The 16,955-nt window shown below is 46.2% G+C and overlaps 1 protein-coding gene across 1 annotated transcript in view; it reads right to left on the bottom strand.

Moving 5' to 3' along the window:
- prdm5 (PR domain containing 5) overlaps positions 1-8,618 on the bottom strand; it is a 73,241-nt gene extending 64,623 nt beyond the window's left edge. The window contains exons 1-7 of the mRNA XM_064989453.1: positions 8,353-8,618; positions 7,503-7,586; positions 3,980-4,102; positions 2,179-2,347; positions 1,887-2,064; positions 1,105-1,203; positions 847-968 (exon numbers count right to left, since the gene is read on the bottom strand). Coding sequence (XP_064845525.1) covers positions 847-968; positions 1,105-1,203; positions 1,887-2,064; positions 2,179-2,347; positions 3,980-4,102; positions 7,503-7,586; positions 8,353-8,451 — 874 coding nt within the window. The 5' untranslated portion in view covers positions 8,452-8,618. The remainder of the gene's footprint in view (positions 1-846; positions 969-1,104; positions 1,204-1,886; positions 2,065-2,178; positions 2,348-3,979; positions 4,103-7,502; positions 7,587-8,352) is intronic.
- Positions 8,619-16,955: the final 8,337 nt, after the last annotated feature.

Here is a 16,955-nt window from a genome sequence, read left to right as displayed (position 1 = left end):
TTTGCGGATATTGATGGGTGCTTAGGGTTATTGTGTTGCTGGAAGGCCAAGTGTCAGCCTCCTGGCAAGGCAACAAGGTTTTTAGCTCAAATGTCCTGGTACATGGTAGAGTTCAAAATGCCATTGACCTTAATAAGGGCCCCAGGATCAGTGGACACAAAATAGCCTGATAACATTGAAGATCCACCACCATATTTGACAGAAGATCCCTCCCAATGTGTTCTCCAATCTCATGAAACATTCTAGAAAAAGGCTCAGTGTCATCCTCACAAGGGGAGGGTGCTGGAGTATTATTGAAATCAGTGGTGCCAATCATTTTGACCCCTATCTGTATTTTATTTGTATTACTTGTTAAACAAAATCGGTTTCTCTGAGCAATTGTATTTGTATAAAATAACATAATTTAGCATGTTTTTTAGCACACAACGTCGCTCAGTATTTGTATTATTTATTTCATGCAGTCTTTTTTGCTCATCTTTATCAAGGGTGCCATTCATTTTGGACCTGACTATGTTCTCTTCCGACTGTCGGGGCAACCAAGACGTAGCATAAACAAGACACTAATAAAAGCCGTCTGCCACCACTGGGCTCATCGACAAATTTACTGGACAATTAAAGCTCAATTCAGTATAGTGATGAAACCTGAACTCCCCCTTTCTCAACATTTATTTATGAGTCACGTGTGCCACATGTGTAGAGTTAAACCACATCCCCCCTCGCCTACACACTCCTGATACTGACCAGACCGGTTAAAAGATCAAGGAAGATACGCATTTCTACTCATCATCATTGTTGGCTGCGTCTGTATATAATGACTACCTGCGTGTGTGTGAGACGGAGACCGACCTGTGTGGACGTTCCCTTTGTGTTTCTTCAGAGCGTCTTTGCTCTTGAACCTCTTCCCACAGCTCTCAGCCTTACAGATGAACCTGGCGTCTCCTCTACACGCCTCCTTGTGCTGGTCATAACTACACGCACAGGGAATACAGACACAAGTCACTCACACACACACACAGGAACTCATACAACAACTCAGACAGATAGCATCCCCTGTGTGCATGTTATGCTACTATGTGGGTTTGTGTTCTAGTTATGTAGGCCTACCTGGACTCTGAGCTGAAGGTGATGTGGCAGAGGGAACACTGGTGCTGGCCTCTGGAGGAGTCTCCTGAATGACCCAGGGTCTCAGCACAGTGCAGAACACTGAGGGGAAGATAAAGGAGGTGTAGAGTCAGACAGGGGTAATAAAGATATTAACAGAAATGCTGTAGAAGAAAATACTATACAAAAAAAATATCCAAGTGGCCTACATTCAAAGATTCAATCACGGACACTCTTACTGACAGTTGTGGCTGCTTTGCGTGATGTATTGTTGTCTCTAGTTTCTTGCCCATTGTGCTGTTGTCTGTGCCCAATAATGTTTGTACAATGTTTTGTTCTGCTACCATGTTGTGCTGCTGCCATGTTGTGTTGCTACCATGCTGTGTTGTCATGTGTTGCTACCATGCTATGTTGTCATGTGTTGCTACCATGCTATGTTGTTGTCGTCTTAGGTCTCTCTTTATGTAGTGTTCTGGTGTCTCGTTTGTCGTGATGTGTGTTTTGTCCTATATTTCAAAAATGTATTTTTAATCCCAGCCCCCTTCCCCGCAGGAGGCGTGTTTTGCCTAAAGAAGCATTTTTTCTTAACTGCCTTGCCTAGTTAAATCTAAAGTTAGATCTTTTTTATAACAAGGAGACTAATAGAGAGGATGAATCGGGTACATTTTTTACTGGAGTGTGTGCAAATCTGTCAGTTCCACTATATGATCCATTTGGTAGCATACTTCTGTGTAACTCAAAGAATGTCAGGTAAGTAGAGTAGAGAGATGATGTAGGCTACACACTGGCGCTGCAAGGCTTGTTTGATGGGGAACTTCTTGCCACAGTTCCTGCACTTGTACTCTTTCTCCTCTGTGATTGGTCTCTGGTGCAGGCTCTGGAGGTGGGCTGCTAGGATCTCCTCGCTAGGGAAGCTGCTCTCACACAGCAGGCACGGGTGGTCCTCCTTCTTGATCACCAGTTCTATACACACAAACACACACACGCGCGCACATATTACACACTTCAAGCAAACTGTTGGACTGACAAAACAGGGTTTATAAACATGGTTGGTGTAAAACTTTGATAGGCATGTACCCATTTCAATAAGATGTTTGGCCTCTTTGCTGTCTTCATCTTCCTCTTTGATGATTTCCTCTTCCTCATCCTCTTCCTCTTCCTCCATATCACTGTCCAGGTAGCCTATCAGCATTTCTGTGTCTGTCTCAATGTCGTCCACTGCCAGGTAGAAGATATTCTCTCCATCCTGAGAGATCAGAACACACACACACACACACACAGAGGAAGAAAAGGGGTTAGCTGAAGGTTGAACTCATTGAACCTAGACACTCGTCTGCTAAGGCTTGATTAAGGTCAGAGGTCAAGCACTCAAAATCCTAAACATGTCGTCATTAACTTCCATATACCTAAAGGTCATGCTCTAACGGAATCAAAGCGTAATTTTCTTTTGGCTAAGGGATTTATAAATAGACATATATATTAATTTAACAGGGTAAAACACAATAAATGTCACTTTTGATGTAACACAGAGCTCTAACACACATGAATGACCTTTGAATAAGTAATCACTTTTAGCACTCTGGAATTAATGACAGAACCTCAGCCAGACGACCAAAGGTCCTGTTCTTCTTCCCTTCCTTCTACAGTTGTTTTCCCTTCTTCCTCTAGTGAACCATTACGTTCTTAGAGAGCTGACATTTCCCAGGCCAAACCGTGTGTGTGTGTGTGTGTGTGTGTGTGTGTGTGTGTGTGTGTGTGTGTGTGTGTGTGTGTGTGTGTGTGTGTGAGTGTGTGTGTGAGAGAGAAGAGAGTGTGTTCGGTTGAACTATCCTTGAAGTTCTCACAAGGATGGTAAAACAAAGGAAAATTCGACAAGTGGGGACATTTTGCTGGTCCCCAGAAGGAAAACTTATATTTTAGGCTTAGGGTTAGGTTTAAGGTTACAATTAGGCTCAGGGTTAGGAGTTAGGGTTAGGGGTTTAAATTAGAGGAAATAGGATTTTGAATGGGAAAATCCTATATTTGTGGGATTATGGATTATGGATATAATGAATCTGATCTTAATCACAGTGACTGACATGGTTTGTTCAATTTAGAAGGGATGTTTGGTCCCCACAAGGACAGTAAAAGAAAGGTGTTTGTGAGTTTAAAGCTAAGGCCAGGGACACATTTTCTTTTTACCTTAATTAATGATGGCCTAGGAACAGTGGGTTAATTGCCGAATGGGGCAGAATGACAGATGTTTACCTTGTCAGCTGCTCAGGGATTCGATCTTGCAACCTTTCGGTTACAAGTCCAACGCTCTAACCACTAGGCTACCTGCCTCCCACACACATGATGTGTGTGTTCATGACTTTGACTAATAGATCTGATTGTGTATGGGTTGTCTATGTTTGTGGGATTATGGATGTAATGAATCTGATCTTAATCACAGTGACGGACATGGTTTGTTCAATTTAGAAGGGATGTTCATCTGTTAGAATGTAAGCGATGCACAAGGTACTAGAGAGGATTTTCATCGTAATTTCAGACACCGGGTGGAAGTTACTTACAGCTACGAAAGACACCTCATGTTATTGTCATCAAGCAAAACCACCTTCATATCTCCTTCTGATATGGCAGGTTTGATCAGCAGCACATGGTGCGATCTGCACAGGCAGACAAAACAAGAAAATCCATATTCTCCATCTTCACTTCACTCCCACTATCTATCTCAACTCACTAACATTCCCTCTTCTCTTCTATCGTTTTCTCTCCGATGTCCATCTCCACCCCCCCCCCTCTCTCTCTGAGATGTGTGCTCACACAGAGCTCTTCCTGTGTCTGTCCCTATGGAGATAGGTCTGAAGGTGTTACTATCTTCAGAGTGGGGCTGTACCTGGATGGCTGCCAGGTTCTTCTCTTCTTGCGATGGTGCCTGGTGGACAAACCGCAGCCAATTGGCATGGCGAGGGTTACTGGCATCCAACACATAGAGCACATCGCCTTTACTACCTCGGACCTGCAACAGAGAACAAACATGCCTATCAAGGACATGAAATACTGTTGACATGTCTTATTTCCATACAGGTTTAGCATCTTGATCTAGCTTTCTGTTCATCTGGACATGCAGTTTTAACAAACTAAATCACAGTTGCTATGGAAAAAAAACCTGTGATATAAAACAATGTGGTTCGATCCAATATAACATGACAGTTATAGGCTGCTAGATGATTATACTGTCATTTCAGATGTAACCACACCTGAATTATTTATGGCTTACAGATACACATAATCTCACTGATCAGAAATGTTATTAAGCATGTCCCTTATATCAAATCAATTCAAAAACTCATGATGGGGATAAAACAGAATTGCACATTGATTAACAGTGGCTGTTCCACTGATGTCAGAAGGTGAATTCACCAATTTGTAAGTCGCTCTGGATAAGAGCGTCTGCTAAATGACTTAAATGTAATGTAAATGTAACAGAGTACAACATATGGGTGGAGTTTGCCAAGCCAAGACTCTACAGTCAAGAAGAGTATGTGCATCAAACTAGCTGCTCCGATTAGGCATCACCTGTGCTGTATCTGAACTGCCACAGAATTCAAGAGAGTGCATTTATTCAACTATTTATCCTTTCATTATAATGGTAGGCCTACACTGAAAATAAATATAATGCATTGTATTATACACTGAGTGTATAATTGAGTTGCCCTCAGAACAGCCTCAATTTGTCAGGGCATGGACTCTACAAGGCGTCGAAAGCCTTCCACAGGGATGCTGGCCCATGTTGTCTCCAATGCTTCCCACAGTTGTGTCAAGTTGACTGGATGTTGGATGGTGGACCATTCTTGATACACATGGAAAACTGTTGTGCTTGAAAAACCCAGCAGCATTGCAATTCTTGACACACTCAAACCGGTGCGCCTGGCACCTACTACCATACCTCGTTCAAAGGCACTTAAATCTTTTGTCTTGCCCGTTCACCCTCTGAATGGCACACATACACCATCCATATCTCAATTTTCTCAAGGCTTAAAAATCTTTGAGAAGAGCTTACCAAGAACAACTTCCAAAAGGACTAATTCAAGGCAAAAAGGAGTTGGAGCACCCAACCAAAAAAAGGCAGAGATTGATTTATTTTTGCTCACTTTAATCCATTGTACAGGACGCGAACAGGTGACTGACGTTTGGACATCTTCCTCAGTGACCTGACCACTGCACGTAGCTCCTATTTATATCCCATTAACCCATTGAGACACAACAATGTAAAACAAGTATAATGATAATATGTTTCAAGGTAAATGGCAAATAATAACACAAAATAATGAGAGAAAGGGTGTGTCTCGTTAATTAAAATGCCATGTCAAAATATACATAGGCGATTCTGGCACTACTCCTTAGACACTGTTGATCCTTAAGGTGCTAAACACTGCCTTTTTTTGGTTGAGTGCTCCAACTCCTTTTTACCTCAAATTAGTCCTTTTGGAAGTTGTTCTTGGTAAGCTCTTCTCATGGTGGCTGTCATTATTGTTGAACCTCCCTCCTTTCCTTTGTTTGCTGAAGCGCGAAGGCCCATCTGAATGCTTAAAAATCCTTCTTTAACCTGTCTCCTCCCCTTCATCTACACGGATTGACATGGATTTAACAGGTGACATCAATAACGTCTAGGTTAGACTACTGCAATGCTCTACTTTCCGGCTACCTGGATAAAGCACTAAATAAACTTCAGTTAGTGCTAAATACGGCTGCTAGAATCCTGACTAGAACCAAATAATTTGATCATATTACTCCAGTGCTAGCCTCCCTACACTGGCTTCCTGTTAAGGCAAGGGCTGATTTCAAGGTTTTACTGCTAACCTACAAAGCATTACATGGGCTTGCTCCTACCTATCTCTCTGATTTGGTCCTGCCGTACATACCTACACGTACGCTACGGTCACAAGACGCAGGCCTCCTAATTGTCCCTAGAATTTCTAAGCAAACAGCTGGAGGCAGTGCTTTCTCCTATAGAGCTCAATTATTATGGAATGGTCTGCCCACCCATGTGAGAGATGCAGACTCGGTCTCAACCTTTAGTCTTTACTGAAGACTCATCTCTTCAGTGGGTCATATGATTGAGTGTAGTCTGGCCCAGGAGTGTGAAGGTGAACGGAAAGGCTCTGGAGCAACGAACCGCCCTTGCTGTCTCTGCCTGGCCGGTTCCCCTCTTTCCACTGGGATTCTCTGCCTCTAACCCTATTACAGGGCTGAGTCACTGGTCCACTGGTGCTCTTTCATGCCATCCCTAGGAGGGGTGCGTCACTTGAGTGGGTTGAGTCACTGATGTGATCTTCCTGTCTGGGTTGGCGCCCCCCCTTGGGTTGTGCCGTGGCGGAGATCTTTGTGGGCTATACTCGGCCTTGTCTCAGGATGGTAAGTTGGTGGTTGAAGATATCCCTCTAGTCGTGTGGGGGCTGTGCTTTGGCAAAGTGGGTGGGGTTATATCCTTCCTGTTTGGACCTGCCCGAGGGTTTCATCGGATGGGGCCACAGTGTCTCCGAACCCCTCCTGTCTCAGCCTCCGGTATTTATGCTGCATTAGTTTAGGTGTCGGGGGGCTAGGGTCAGTTTGTTATATCTGGAGTACTTTTCCTGTCTTATCCGGTGTTCTGTGTGAATTTAAGTATGCTCTCTCTAATTCTCTCTTTCTTTCTCTCTCTCTGAGAAACTGAGCCCTAGGACCATGCCTCAGGACTACCTGGCATGATGACTCCTTGCTGTCCCCAGTCCACCTGGCCGTGCTGCTGCTCCAGTTTCAACTGTTCTGCCTGCGGCTATGGAATCCTGACCTGTTAAACGGACGTGCTACCTGTCCCAGATCTGCTGTTTTCAACTCTTTAGAGACAGCAGGAGTGGTAGAGATACTCTTAATGATCGGCTATGAAAAGCCAACTGACTGAGGTGCTGAGTTGCTGCACCCTCGACAACTACTGTGATTATTATTATTTGACCATGCTGGTCATTTATGAACATTTGAACATCTTGGCCATGTTCTGTTATAATCTCCATCCGGCACAGCCAGAAGAGGACTGGCTACCCCACATAGCCTGGTTCCTCTCTAGGTTTCTTCCTAGGTTTTGGCCTTTCTAGGGAGTTTTTCCTTGCCACCGTGCTTCTACACCTGCATTGCTTGCTGTTTGGGGTTTTAGGCTGGGTTTCTGTACAGCACTTTGAGATATCAGCTGATGTACGAAGGGCTATATAAATACATTTGATTTGAATAAGGGATCATACAGTAGCTTTCACCTAGTCAGTGTTTGTCATGGAAAGAGCAAGAGTTCCTAATGTTTTGTACACTCAGTGTATATAGTATATTTATCATCTATCTATTGTGCCTATGAAGAGAAATATGTGCTGTGACTGCAGTGCTATCACCTCCCACATCAGTCTGGTGTCCGTGCTCTCATCCAGCTCACTCTGCAGTTTCTTTTCTCCAGCGAAAGGGCCAAACTTTTCCCCCTTGGAAAAAACACACATTGTCAGAAATAGGGTACAGGATATTCACTTTATTTTTTACTAGAGGTCTTGTCCAGAACTGTCAGGGGCTATGTGAAGGTAACCATATATAAATTGTGCGATGTAATAATGGCCCCCAAAAAATGTGCAGTTGTACAACAGTATAGGACTATATAGTATTATAATAAATAGTATTGTTCTTGAATCCATCCTATGCATTTCACCTTGGACCCACTAATAGTAGTAGACTAGTTAGAACATGCTACAGGGGGGAGGGGGGGAATCAATGTGTTCCAAATGAATGAAGCTTTCACGTTTAAGTTTGGAACAATGTGAGATTACATAATGAATTAACTTCAAGTTTTAAAAAAAATGCACCATTGTCAACTTTGGTACAAAATTGTGGAATAGCCTATAAAACCCGATTAATGTTGAGTATGAAAGTTAAATGACAGCAATATGCAATGAAGCAATGTTATAATGTATCAACAAATGTGTTAAAGTGTAACATACGAGAGTCTTGACTGGACATGGTGGAGTGAGCTACAGTAGTGCTGAAATCACAGTTACAGTATCTAGCTACGTGGCACTTTACGTCAGAGCAGCTTTCGTGTAGGCTACGGCTTTAGGTTTTGGAAGCGACTCGCAAAAGAACACAAAATGCGAACAGAAAACTGCCTATTTCTCTATTTCACCGAATTAGTTTTGCACGTTGGTAAATGTATTCATACCCAAAACATACAAAGTTGTCTTGGCCAAAAGAACAAACCTTTTTCACTCGTCTCGCCGTGTAAAGCCCGATTCCATCCTGGACCTTAGATGACTTCAAAGAAAATCTATCTGGCACATACATACCCAACATTGTCATTACTCTAAACGAATCCCTAAAGTGATCATTCGAAACAATGCCGACGGCAAAAGTAATGAATATTGTCTGTTTTCGCACAGAGCAGAGAGTTTTCAGCGGGTTGTTTTTCCGTAATTTGGTCCAGGTTCAACTTCCACTCTTGCTGTAAGACTGTAGCGGAGCGTCCTGATTGGTTGAAAGTTTGTTACCAGGAGCTACATATTTAGTGAAGGATGCTCGTGCACTTTGAAGTCCCTCTGTCCCCTAACTTTAGATGACAAACGGTAACCACAAATACGTGCCAAAACTAACGTTAAGCAGGTCATCGCGGTTACCCTGTATATAAAGTTGAAGTCGGAAGTTCACACACACCTTAGCCAAACACATTTCAAATGAGTTTTTCACAATTCCTGACATTTAATCCTAGTAAGTTAGGATCACCACTTTATTTTAAGAATGTGAAATGTCAGAATAATAGTGGAGAGAATGATTTATTTCAGTTTTTATTTCTTTCATCACATTCCCAGTGGGTCAGAAGTTTACATACGCTCAATTAGTATTTGATAGCATTGCCTTTAAATTATTTAACTTGGGTCTAACGTTTTGGGTAGCCTTCCACAAGCTCCCCATAAAAAGTTGGGTGAATTTTGGCCCATTCCTCCCGACAGAACTGGTGTAACTGAGTCAGGTTTGTAGGCCTCTTTGCTCGCACATGCTTTTTCAGTTCTGCCCAAAACATTTCTACAGGATTGAGGTCAGGGCTTTGTGATGGCTACTCCAATACCTTGACTTTGTTGTCCTTAAGTCACTTTGCCACAACTCTGGTAGTATTCTTGGGGTCATTGTCATTGTCAATTTGGAAGACCCAAGCCTCCACCTTTTACCTCCAAACATAATGATGGTCATTATGGCCAAAACAGTTCTATTTTGTATCATCAGACCAGAAGACATTTCTCCAAAATGTACGATCTTTGTCCCCATGTGCAGTTGCAAACCATAGTCTGGCTTTTTTATGGTGGTTTTGAAGCAGTGGCTTCTTCCTCGCTGAGCGGTCTTTCAGGTTATTCCGATATAGGACTCGTTTAACTGTAGATATAGATAATTTTGTACATGTTTCCTCCAGCATCTTCACAAGGTCCTTTGCTGTTGTTCTGGGATTGATTTGCACTTTTCACACCAAAGTATATTCATCTCTAGGAGACAGAACACGTCTCCTTCCTGAGCAGTATCATGGCTGTGTGGTCCCATGGTGATTATATTTGCGTTCTATTGTTTGTACAGATGAACTTGGTACCTTCGGGCAGTTGGAAATTGCTCCCAAGGATGAACCAGACTTGTGGAGGTCTACAATTTGTTTTCTGAGGTCTTGGCTGATTTCTTTAGATTTTTCAATGATGTCAAGCAAGGAGGCACTGAGTTTGAAGGTAGGCCTTTAAATACATCCACAGGTACACCTCCAATTGACTTAAATTATGACAATTAGCATATCAGAAGCTTCTAAAGCCATGACTTCATTTTCTGGACTTTTCCAATCTGTTAAAAGGCACAGTGAACTTAGTGTATGTAAACTTCTGACCCACTGGAATTGTGATACACTGAATTATAAGTGAAATAATCTGTCTGTAAACAATTGTTGGAAAAATGACTTGTGTCATGTACAAAGTAAATGTCTTAACCGAGACCGTCAGTGAGTGGATGGAGATATTGGAGGAGAAAGAATGGAGAGAGTTGTTGAGTTGGTGAAGGATACACAACATTTGCCCTAAGGAGCATGTTATCAGTTTAATGCCACCTGAGTCAGCTCTCCGTACTCGTCCTGAGGAGCGTGCTATCAGTCTGGTAAAATCTGTGCCGGCTCCACGCACCAGGTCTCCAGTACGCCTTCCCAGCCCTGTACGTCCTGTGCTAGCTCTCCAAACTTTCCTTGAGAAGCGTGTCATTTGTTCGGTACCATTTCTGACGGGTTTACGTACCAGGTCTTCAGTGCGCCTCCACAGGCCAGTACGTCCTGTGCCAGCTCCTCGCACTCACCATGCGAAGTGTGTCATCGTTCCGTTACAATTGATGCCGGCTATACGCACCAGGTCTTCAGTGTGCCTTCACAGCCCAGTACGTCCTGTGCCTTCTCCTCGCACTCGCCCTGAAGAGCGTGTCACCAGTCGGGTGCCACCTGTGCCAACTCCACGCATCAGGCCTCCAGTGCGCTTCCCCAGTCTGGTACGTCCTGTCCTCCTCGCACTTGCCCTGAAGTGTGTGTTACCAGTCCGGTACCACCTGTGCCGGCTCCACGCACTAAGCCTCCAGTGCGCCTACCCAGTCTGGTACGTCCTGTGTCTCCTCATCGCACTCTCCCTGAAGTGCGTGTCACCAATCTGGTACCACCTGTGCCGGCTCCACGTACTAGGCCTCCAGTGCGCCTACCCAGTCCGGTACGTCCTGTGTCTCCTCATCGCACTCGCCCTGAAGTGCGTGTCCTCAGTCAGGTACATCCTGTGCCTGCTCCACGCAAACGCCCTGAAGAGCGTGTCACCAGTCCGGTGCAACCTATGCCGGCTCCACACATCAGGCCTCCAGTGCGCCTCCCCAGTCCGGTACGTCCTGTATCAACTCCACGCACTCTCCCTGAAGTGCGTGTCACCAATCCGGTGCCACCTGTGCCGGCTCCACGCATCAGGCCTCCAGTTTGCCTCCCCAGTCCGGTACGTCTTGTGCCAGTTCCACGCACTCACCCTGAAGTGTGTGTCACCAGTCCGGCTCCACGCACTAGGCCTCCAGTGTGTATTCACAGCCCAGAGCCGCCAACGAGGGTTCGCAGTCCAGAGCCTCCAGCGACGTTTAACAGTCCAGAGCCACCAGCGAGGGTTCACAGTCCAGAGCCGCCAGCGAGGGTTCACAGTCCAGAGCCGCCAGCGAGGGTTCACAGTCCAGAGCCGCCAACGAGGGTTCGCAGTCCAGGGCCGCCAGCGAGGGTTCACAGTCCAGGGCCGCCAGCGAGGGTTCGCAGTCCAGAGCCGCCAGCGAGGGTTTGCAGTCCAGAGCCTCCAGCGACATTTAACAGACCAGAGCCACCAGCGAGGGTTCACAGTCCAGAGCCGCCAGCGAGGGTTCACAGTCCAGAGCCGCCAGCGAGGGTTCGCAGTCCAGAGCCGCCAGCGAGGGTTCGCAGTCCAGAGCCTCCAGCGAGGGTTCGCAGTCCAGAGCCGCCAGCGAGGGTTTGCAGTCCAGAGCCTCCAGCGACGGTACCAAGTCCAGAGCTTCCGGCAACGGTTCCCAGTCCAGAGCTTCCGGCGACGGTACCAAGTCCAGAGCTTCCGGCAACGGTTCCCAGTCCAGAGCTTCCGGCGACGGTTCCCAGTCCAGAGCTTCCGGCGACGGTTCCCAGTCCAGAGCCTCCAGCGACGGTCCACAGTCCAGAACTTCCTACGACGGTCCACGGTCCAGAACCTCCTACGACGGTCCACAGTCAGGTATCTGCGGTCGACGGCCCAGAGCTTCCAGGCAAGGTGTCCAGTCCCACTCCAGGGCAGGAGTCTTCCTCTGCGCCGATGTCCAGTCAAGGCACGGTGCTCAATCCCGCTCCAAGGTCGGAGTCTTCCTCTGCGCCGATGTCCAGTCAAGGCACGGTGCTCAGTCCCGCTCCGAGGTCGGAGTCTTCCTCTGCGCCGATGTCAAGGCACGGTGCTCAGTCCCGCTCCGAGGTCGGAGTCTTCCTCTGCGACGGTGTCCAGTCAAGGCACGGTGCTCAGTCCCGCTCCGAGGTCGGAGTCTTCCTCTGTGACGGTGTCCAGTCAAGGAATGGTGCTCAGTCCCGCTCCGAGGTTGGAGTCTTCCTCTGCGACGGTGTCCAGTCCAAGCACGGCATCCAGTCCAGCTCCATGGCAGGAGCCCTCCTCTGCGCCGGTGTCCAGTCCAGACACGGCATCTAGTCTCGCTCCTAGGCCCGAGCCTTCCTCAGTGCCGGTGACCAGTCCAGGCACGGCTACCAGCCCAGCTCCAAGGCACGAGCCTTCCTCTGCGCCGATGCCCAGTACGGGCACGTCGTTCAGCCTGGCGCCATGGTCGGTTCCGGGGTCTGGGGGGGGGGCAATGACACGCACCGGAGCCGCCACCAACCCTAATCACCCACCCTACACTCCCCATTTGGTTTCAGGTTTTGTGGCCGGAGTCCGCACCTTGGGGGGGGGGGGGGGTACTGTCACGCCCTGGCCATAGAGAGCCCTTGTTTCTCTATGGTGTAGTAGGTCAGGGCGTGACTGGGGGTATTCCAGTTTATTATTTCTAGGTGGTGTTGTAGTTTATTTTTCTATGTTGGTGATTTGTATGATTCCCAATTAGAGGCAGCTGGTAATCATTGTCTCTAATTGGGGATCATATTTAGGTAGCATTTTCCCACTTGTGTTTGTGGGATATTATTTTGTGTTTTGGCATGTGCACCACGTAATCACGTTTCGTTGTTAGTTTATTGATTTATTTGTTTTGTTCTTGCTAAGTTCGACTTTATAATAAATATGTGGAGCTCAACATCCGCTGCGCCTTGGTCCGTCTCTCCTCACATACTTGACAGCCTATTAAACCAGACTAATTGAAAGCTTGATGACAATAATTGCATTTCCACCATGACATTGCTTTTATCTATGATTAATACAGATACATTTACATTTACATTTAAGTCATTTAGCAGACGCTCTTATCCAGAGCGACTTACAAATTGGTGAATTCACCTTCTGACATCCAGTGGAACAGCCACTTTACAATAGTGCATCTAAGTCATTAAGGGGGGGGGGGGTGAGAAGGATTACTTATCCTATCCTAGGTATTCCTTGAAGAGGTGGGGTTTCAGGTGTCTCCGGAAGGTGGTGATTGACTCCGCTGTCCTGGCGTCGTGAGGGAGTTTGTTCCACCATTGGGGGCCAGAGCAGCGAACAGTTTTGACTGGGCTGAGCGGGAACTGTACTTCCTCAATGGTAGGGAGGCGAGCAGGCCAGAGGTGGATGAACGCAGTGCCCTTGCTTGGGTGTAGGGCCTGATCAGAGCCTGGAGGTACTGCGGTGCCGTTCCCCTCACAGCTCCGTAGGCAAGCACCATGGTCTTGTAGCGGATGCGAGCTTCAACTGGAAGCCAGTGGAGAGAGCGGAGGAGCGGGGTGACGTGAGAGAGCTTGGGAAGGTTGAACACCAGACGGGCTGCGGCGTTCTGGATGAGTTGTAGGGGTTTAATGGCACAGGCAGGGAGCCCAGCCAACAGCGAGTTGCAGTAATCCAGACGGGAGATGACAAGTGCCTGGATTAGGACCTGCGCCGCTTCCTGTGTGAGGCAGGGTCGTACTCTGCGGATGTTGTAGAGCATGAACCTACAGGAACGGGCCACCGCCATGATGTTGGTTGAGAACGACAGGGTGTTGTCCAGGATCACGCCAAGGTTCTTAGCGCTCTGGGAGGAGGACACAATGGAGTTGTCAACCGTGATGGCGAGATCATGGAACGGGCAGTCCTTCCCCGGGAGGAAGAGCAGCTCCGTCTTGCCGAGGTTCAGCTTGAGGTGGTGATCCGTCATCCACACTGATATGTCTGCCAGACATGCAGAGATGCGATTCGCCACCTGGTCATCAGAAGGGGGAAAGGAGAAGATTAATTGTGTGTCGTCTGCATAGCAATGATAGGAGAGACCATGTGAGGTTATGACAGAGCCAAGTGACTTGGTGTATAGCGAGAATAGGAGAGGGCCTAGAACAGAGCCCTGGGGGACACCAGTGGTGAGAGCGCGTGGCGAGGAGACAGATTCTCGCCACGCCACCTGGTAGGAGCGACCTGTCAGGTAGGACGCAATCAAGCGTGGGCCGCGCCGGAGATGCCCAACTCGGAGAGGGTGGAGAGGAGGATCTGATGGTTCACAGTATCGAAGGCAGCCGATAGGTCTAGAAGGATGAGAGCAGAGGAGAGAGAGTTAGCTTTAGCAGTGCGGAGCGCCTCCGTGATGCAGAGAAGAGCAGTCTCAGTTGAATGACTAGTCTTGAAACCTGACTGATTTGGATCAAGAAGGTCATTCTGAGAGAGATAGAGGGAGAGCTGGCCAAGGACGGCACGTTCAAGAGTTTTGGAGAGAAAAGAAAGAAGGGATACTGGTCTGTAGTTGTTGACATCGGAGGGATCGAGTGTAGGTTTCTTCAGAAGGGGTGCAACTCTCGCTCTCTTGAAGACGGAAGGGACGTAGCCAGCGGTCAGGGATGAGTTGATGAGCGAGGTGAGGTAAGGGAGAAGGTCCCCGGAAATGGTCTGGAGGAGAGAGGAGGGGATAGGGTCGAGCGGGCAGGTTGTTGGGCGGCCGGCCGTCACAAGAAGCGAGATTTCATCTGGAGAGAGAGGGGAGAAAGAGGTCAGAGCACAGGGTAGGGCAGTGTGAGCAGAACCAGCGGTGTCGTTTGACTTAGCAAACGAGGCATAAACAGTCATGGCAGCTGTTTCGTGCTAATTGACTTGGCCTTCCTCTACCAAACTAGCTTACCTGGAGTTTTATGAACCCCTTATGATAGAAGGTAAAAGTGTTGGCCTAACAGTAGGAACCCAATCACAGTGGGTGTACAGCATAATATCAGTTACTGCTCTAGGGCAACACTGAGCCAAAATCAGCATTTTGTTTCCATTGCTTTAAAATAACCTTTTCAAAGAACTATGGTACTCTGATCCAATTGCTGTCCCAATATTTTCTGTATATTCTCTTTATGGCTTCTGGTGTGTGTGTGTGTGTGTGTGTGTGTGTGTGTGTGTGTGTGTGTGTGTGTGTGTGTGTGTGTGTGTGTGTGTGTGTGTGTGTGTGTATGTTAATATGGTGGATTTGCTATCCTTAGCTAAACATCTTGCACTTTTTCTACGTTGTAGACCTCATGTACCTCCTAATCTGCCTATCTATGTCAGAGTATGATACTACGGCCAATTTACTAGAAAATATACCTTTCTGTATTTAGAAACCATCTGTGCAGGCGGACATCACACTGTCTAAGTGACTTCACATGTGGAAGGTGGATGAGAGACTATACACAAATACATTAGGTCTCAGTTCAAACTCAATCTCAGACCATTAGTGAGGGAGAAATACATCACACACCTTGATTTGTTGACTTTTACCCCGCAGGACAGAGATTAGTGTCATCAAGTACACATATACTCTGGTTCTGTTGGTGTGTTTGTCTGTCTGAAGAACTGTATATGTTGTTGGATGCACATCTTCAACAAATCTCCTTTCTCTCTAATCAGTGTTGTGTCAGCATTGTGATAGTGTTGTTTACAGTGTTTGTAGCTCTTGTTTATCTTAATGACTTCCTGTTGCATTATGGGTCCGTGTTCCGCACTGCCATGATTGATTCACATGATCAGTGTGAGTTGACTAGGTTACCACAGTGCCTTTGCGTCATGATGTTCTTGTTTACTGGAGAGTCAATGAACTGGCATACATATCTGCTCTGTTTCTTTGAAAGAGGATGAGTTTCCATGGGTAGGAACATTTGTTTAAGACTCAGCACTCTGGACTCCATCGTCCAAATCCTAGTAAAGCTGGTGATTGTTTGTTTCCCTTTCAGTGTTAAATTTAAACGGTGTCTATTTTGTGTATATTTCTCCTTTCAAAGACACAAAAACAAAACATTTCTTTACTACCATTTTATTCTCTCACATAGTATAAGGGCAATTCATTGGTAACAGAATGACACTGAAGTGACAATTTCTTTCACTTTAAAAACAAAACCATTGATTGCAAAGCTAAACAAGCCATTCAACTACTGTTACGGCTTCTAGGAGTAGTGGGTGGAGGAGTCAGGCGCAGAGAGCGTGTAGTTCAGAACGTGGATCTTTATTCCAAAGACAGTGAAAACGGACATGCCAAACACAAGGGCGCATAAAATACAGAGTCCAAACAAACAGGATTAAACTGTCCGGAAAAATAGAATCCACAAATAATCCAACACCATGAACAGAAAACAAGTGGGGCCTCGTGCCCATAAACAGCCCACAAACAAAACTAAACTCAAAACAGGTGTAACCAATCAGACCAAACTAACAGAAACAAAAAAGGGAATCGATGACAGCTAGTAGGCCTGTGACGAAGACCACCGAGCGCCGCCCGAACAGGAAGAGGCACCATCTTCGGCGGGATTCACAAGGACTACTTTTAAAAACTGTCACTGAAAAGTTTACAAAAACACAAATACTTGAAGAACAGTGCAGATGTCAATTTTCTACTCTGAATTAAGATTCCAAGATGTCTTCAGAAAAAATAAGCTGTAAATTAAGTGGACAACAGTAAATTAAGTGGATTAATATCTGATACCATAGTGACAGTAACAGAATGACTTCGTGGGTCCCTGATCTGTACTATACTGTACATACAGTGTCTTCAGAATGTATTCAGAACCCTTGAATTTTTCAACATTTTGTTAGGTTACAGCCTTATTCTAAAATTAATTCAATATTTTTTTCCGCATCAATCTACACACATTACCCCATAATGACAAAGCAAGAACATGTTTTTAGATA

This window comes from Oncorhynchus masou, chromosome 15 (genome assembly GCF_036934945.1).
Source record: "Oncorhynchus masou masou isolate Uvic2021 chromosome 15, UVic_Omas_1.1, whole genome shotgun sequence".
Classification (NCBI taxonomy): Eukaryota; Metazoa; Chordata; class Actinopteri; order Salmoniformes; family Salmonidae; genus Oncorhynchus; species Oncorhynchus masou.
The sequence above is the reverse complement of the archived record's forward strand: the minus strand, read 5'-3'. Positions and strand labels throughout refer to the sequence as shown.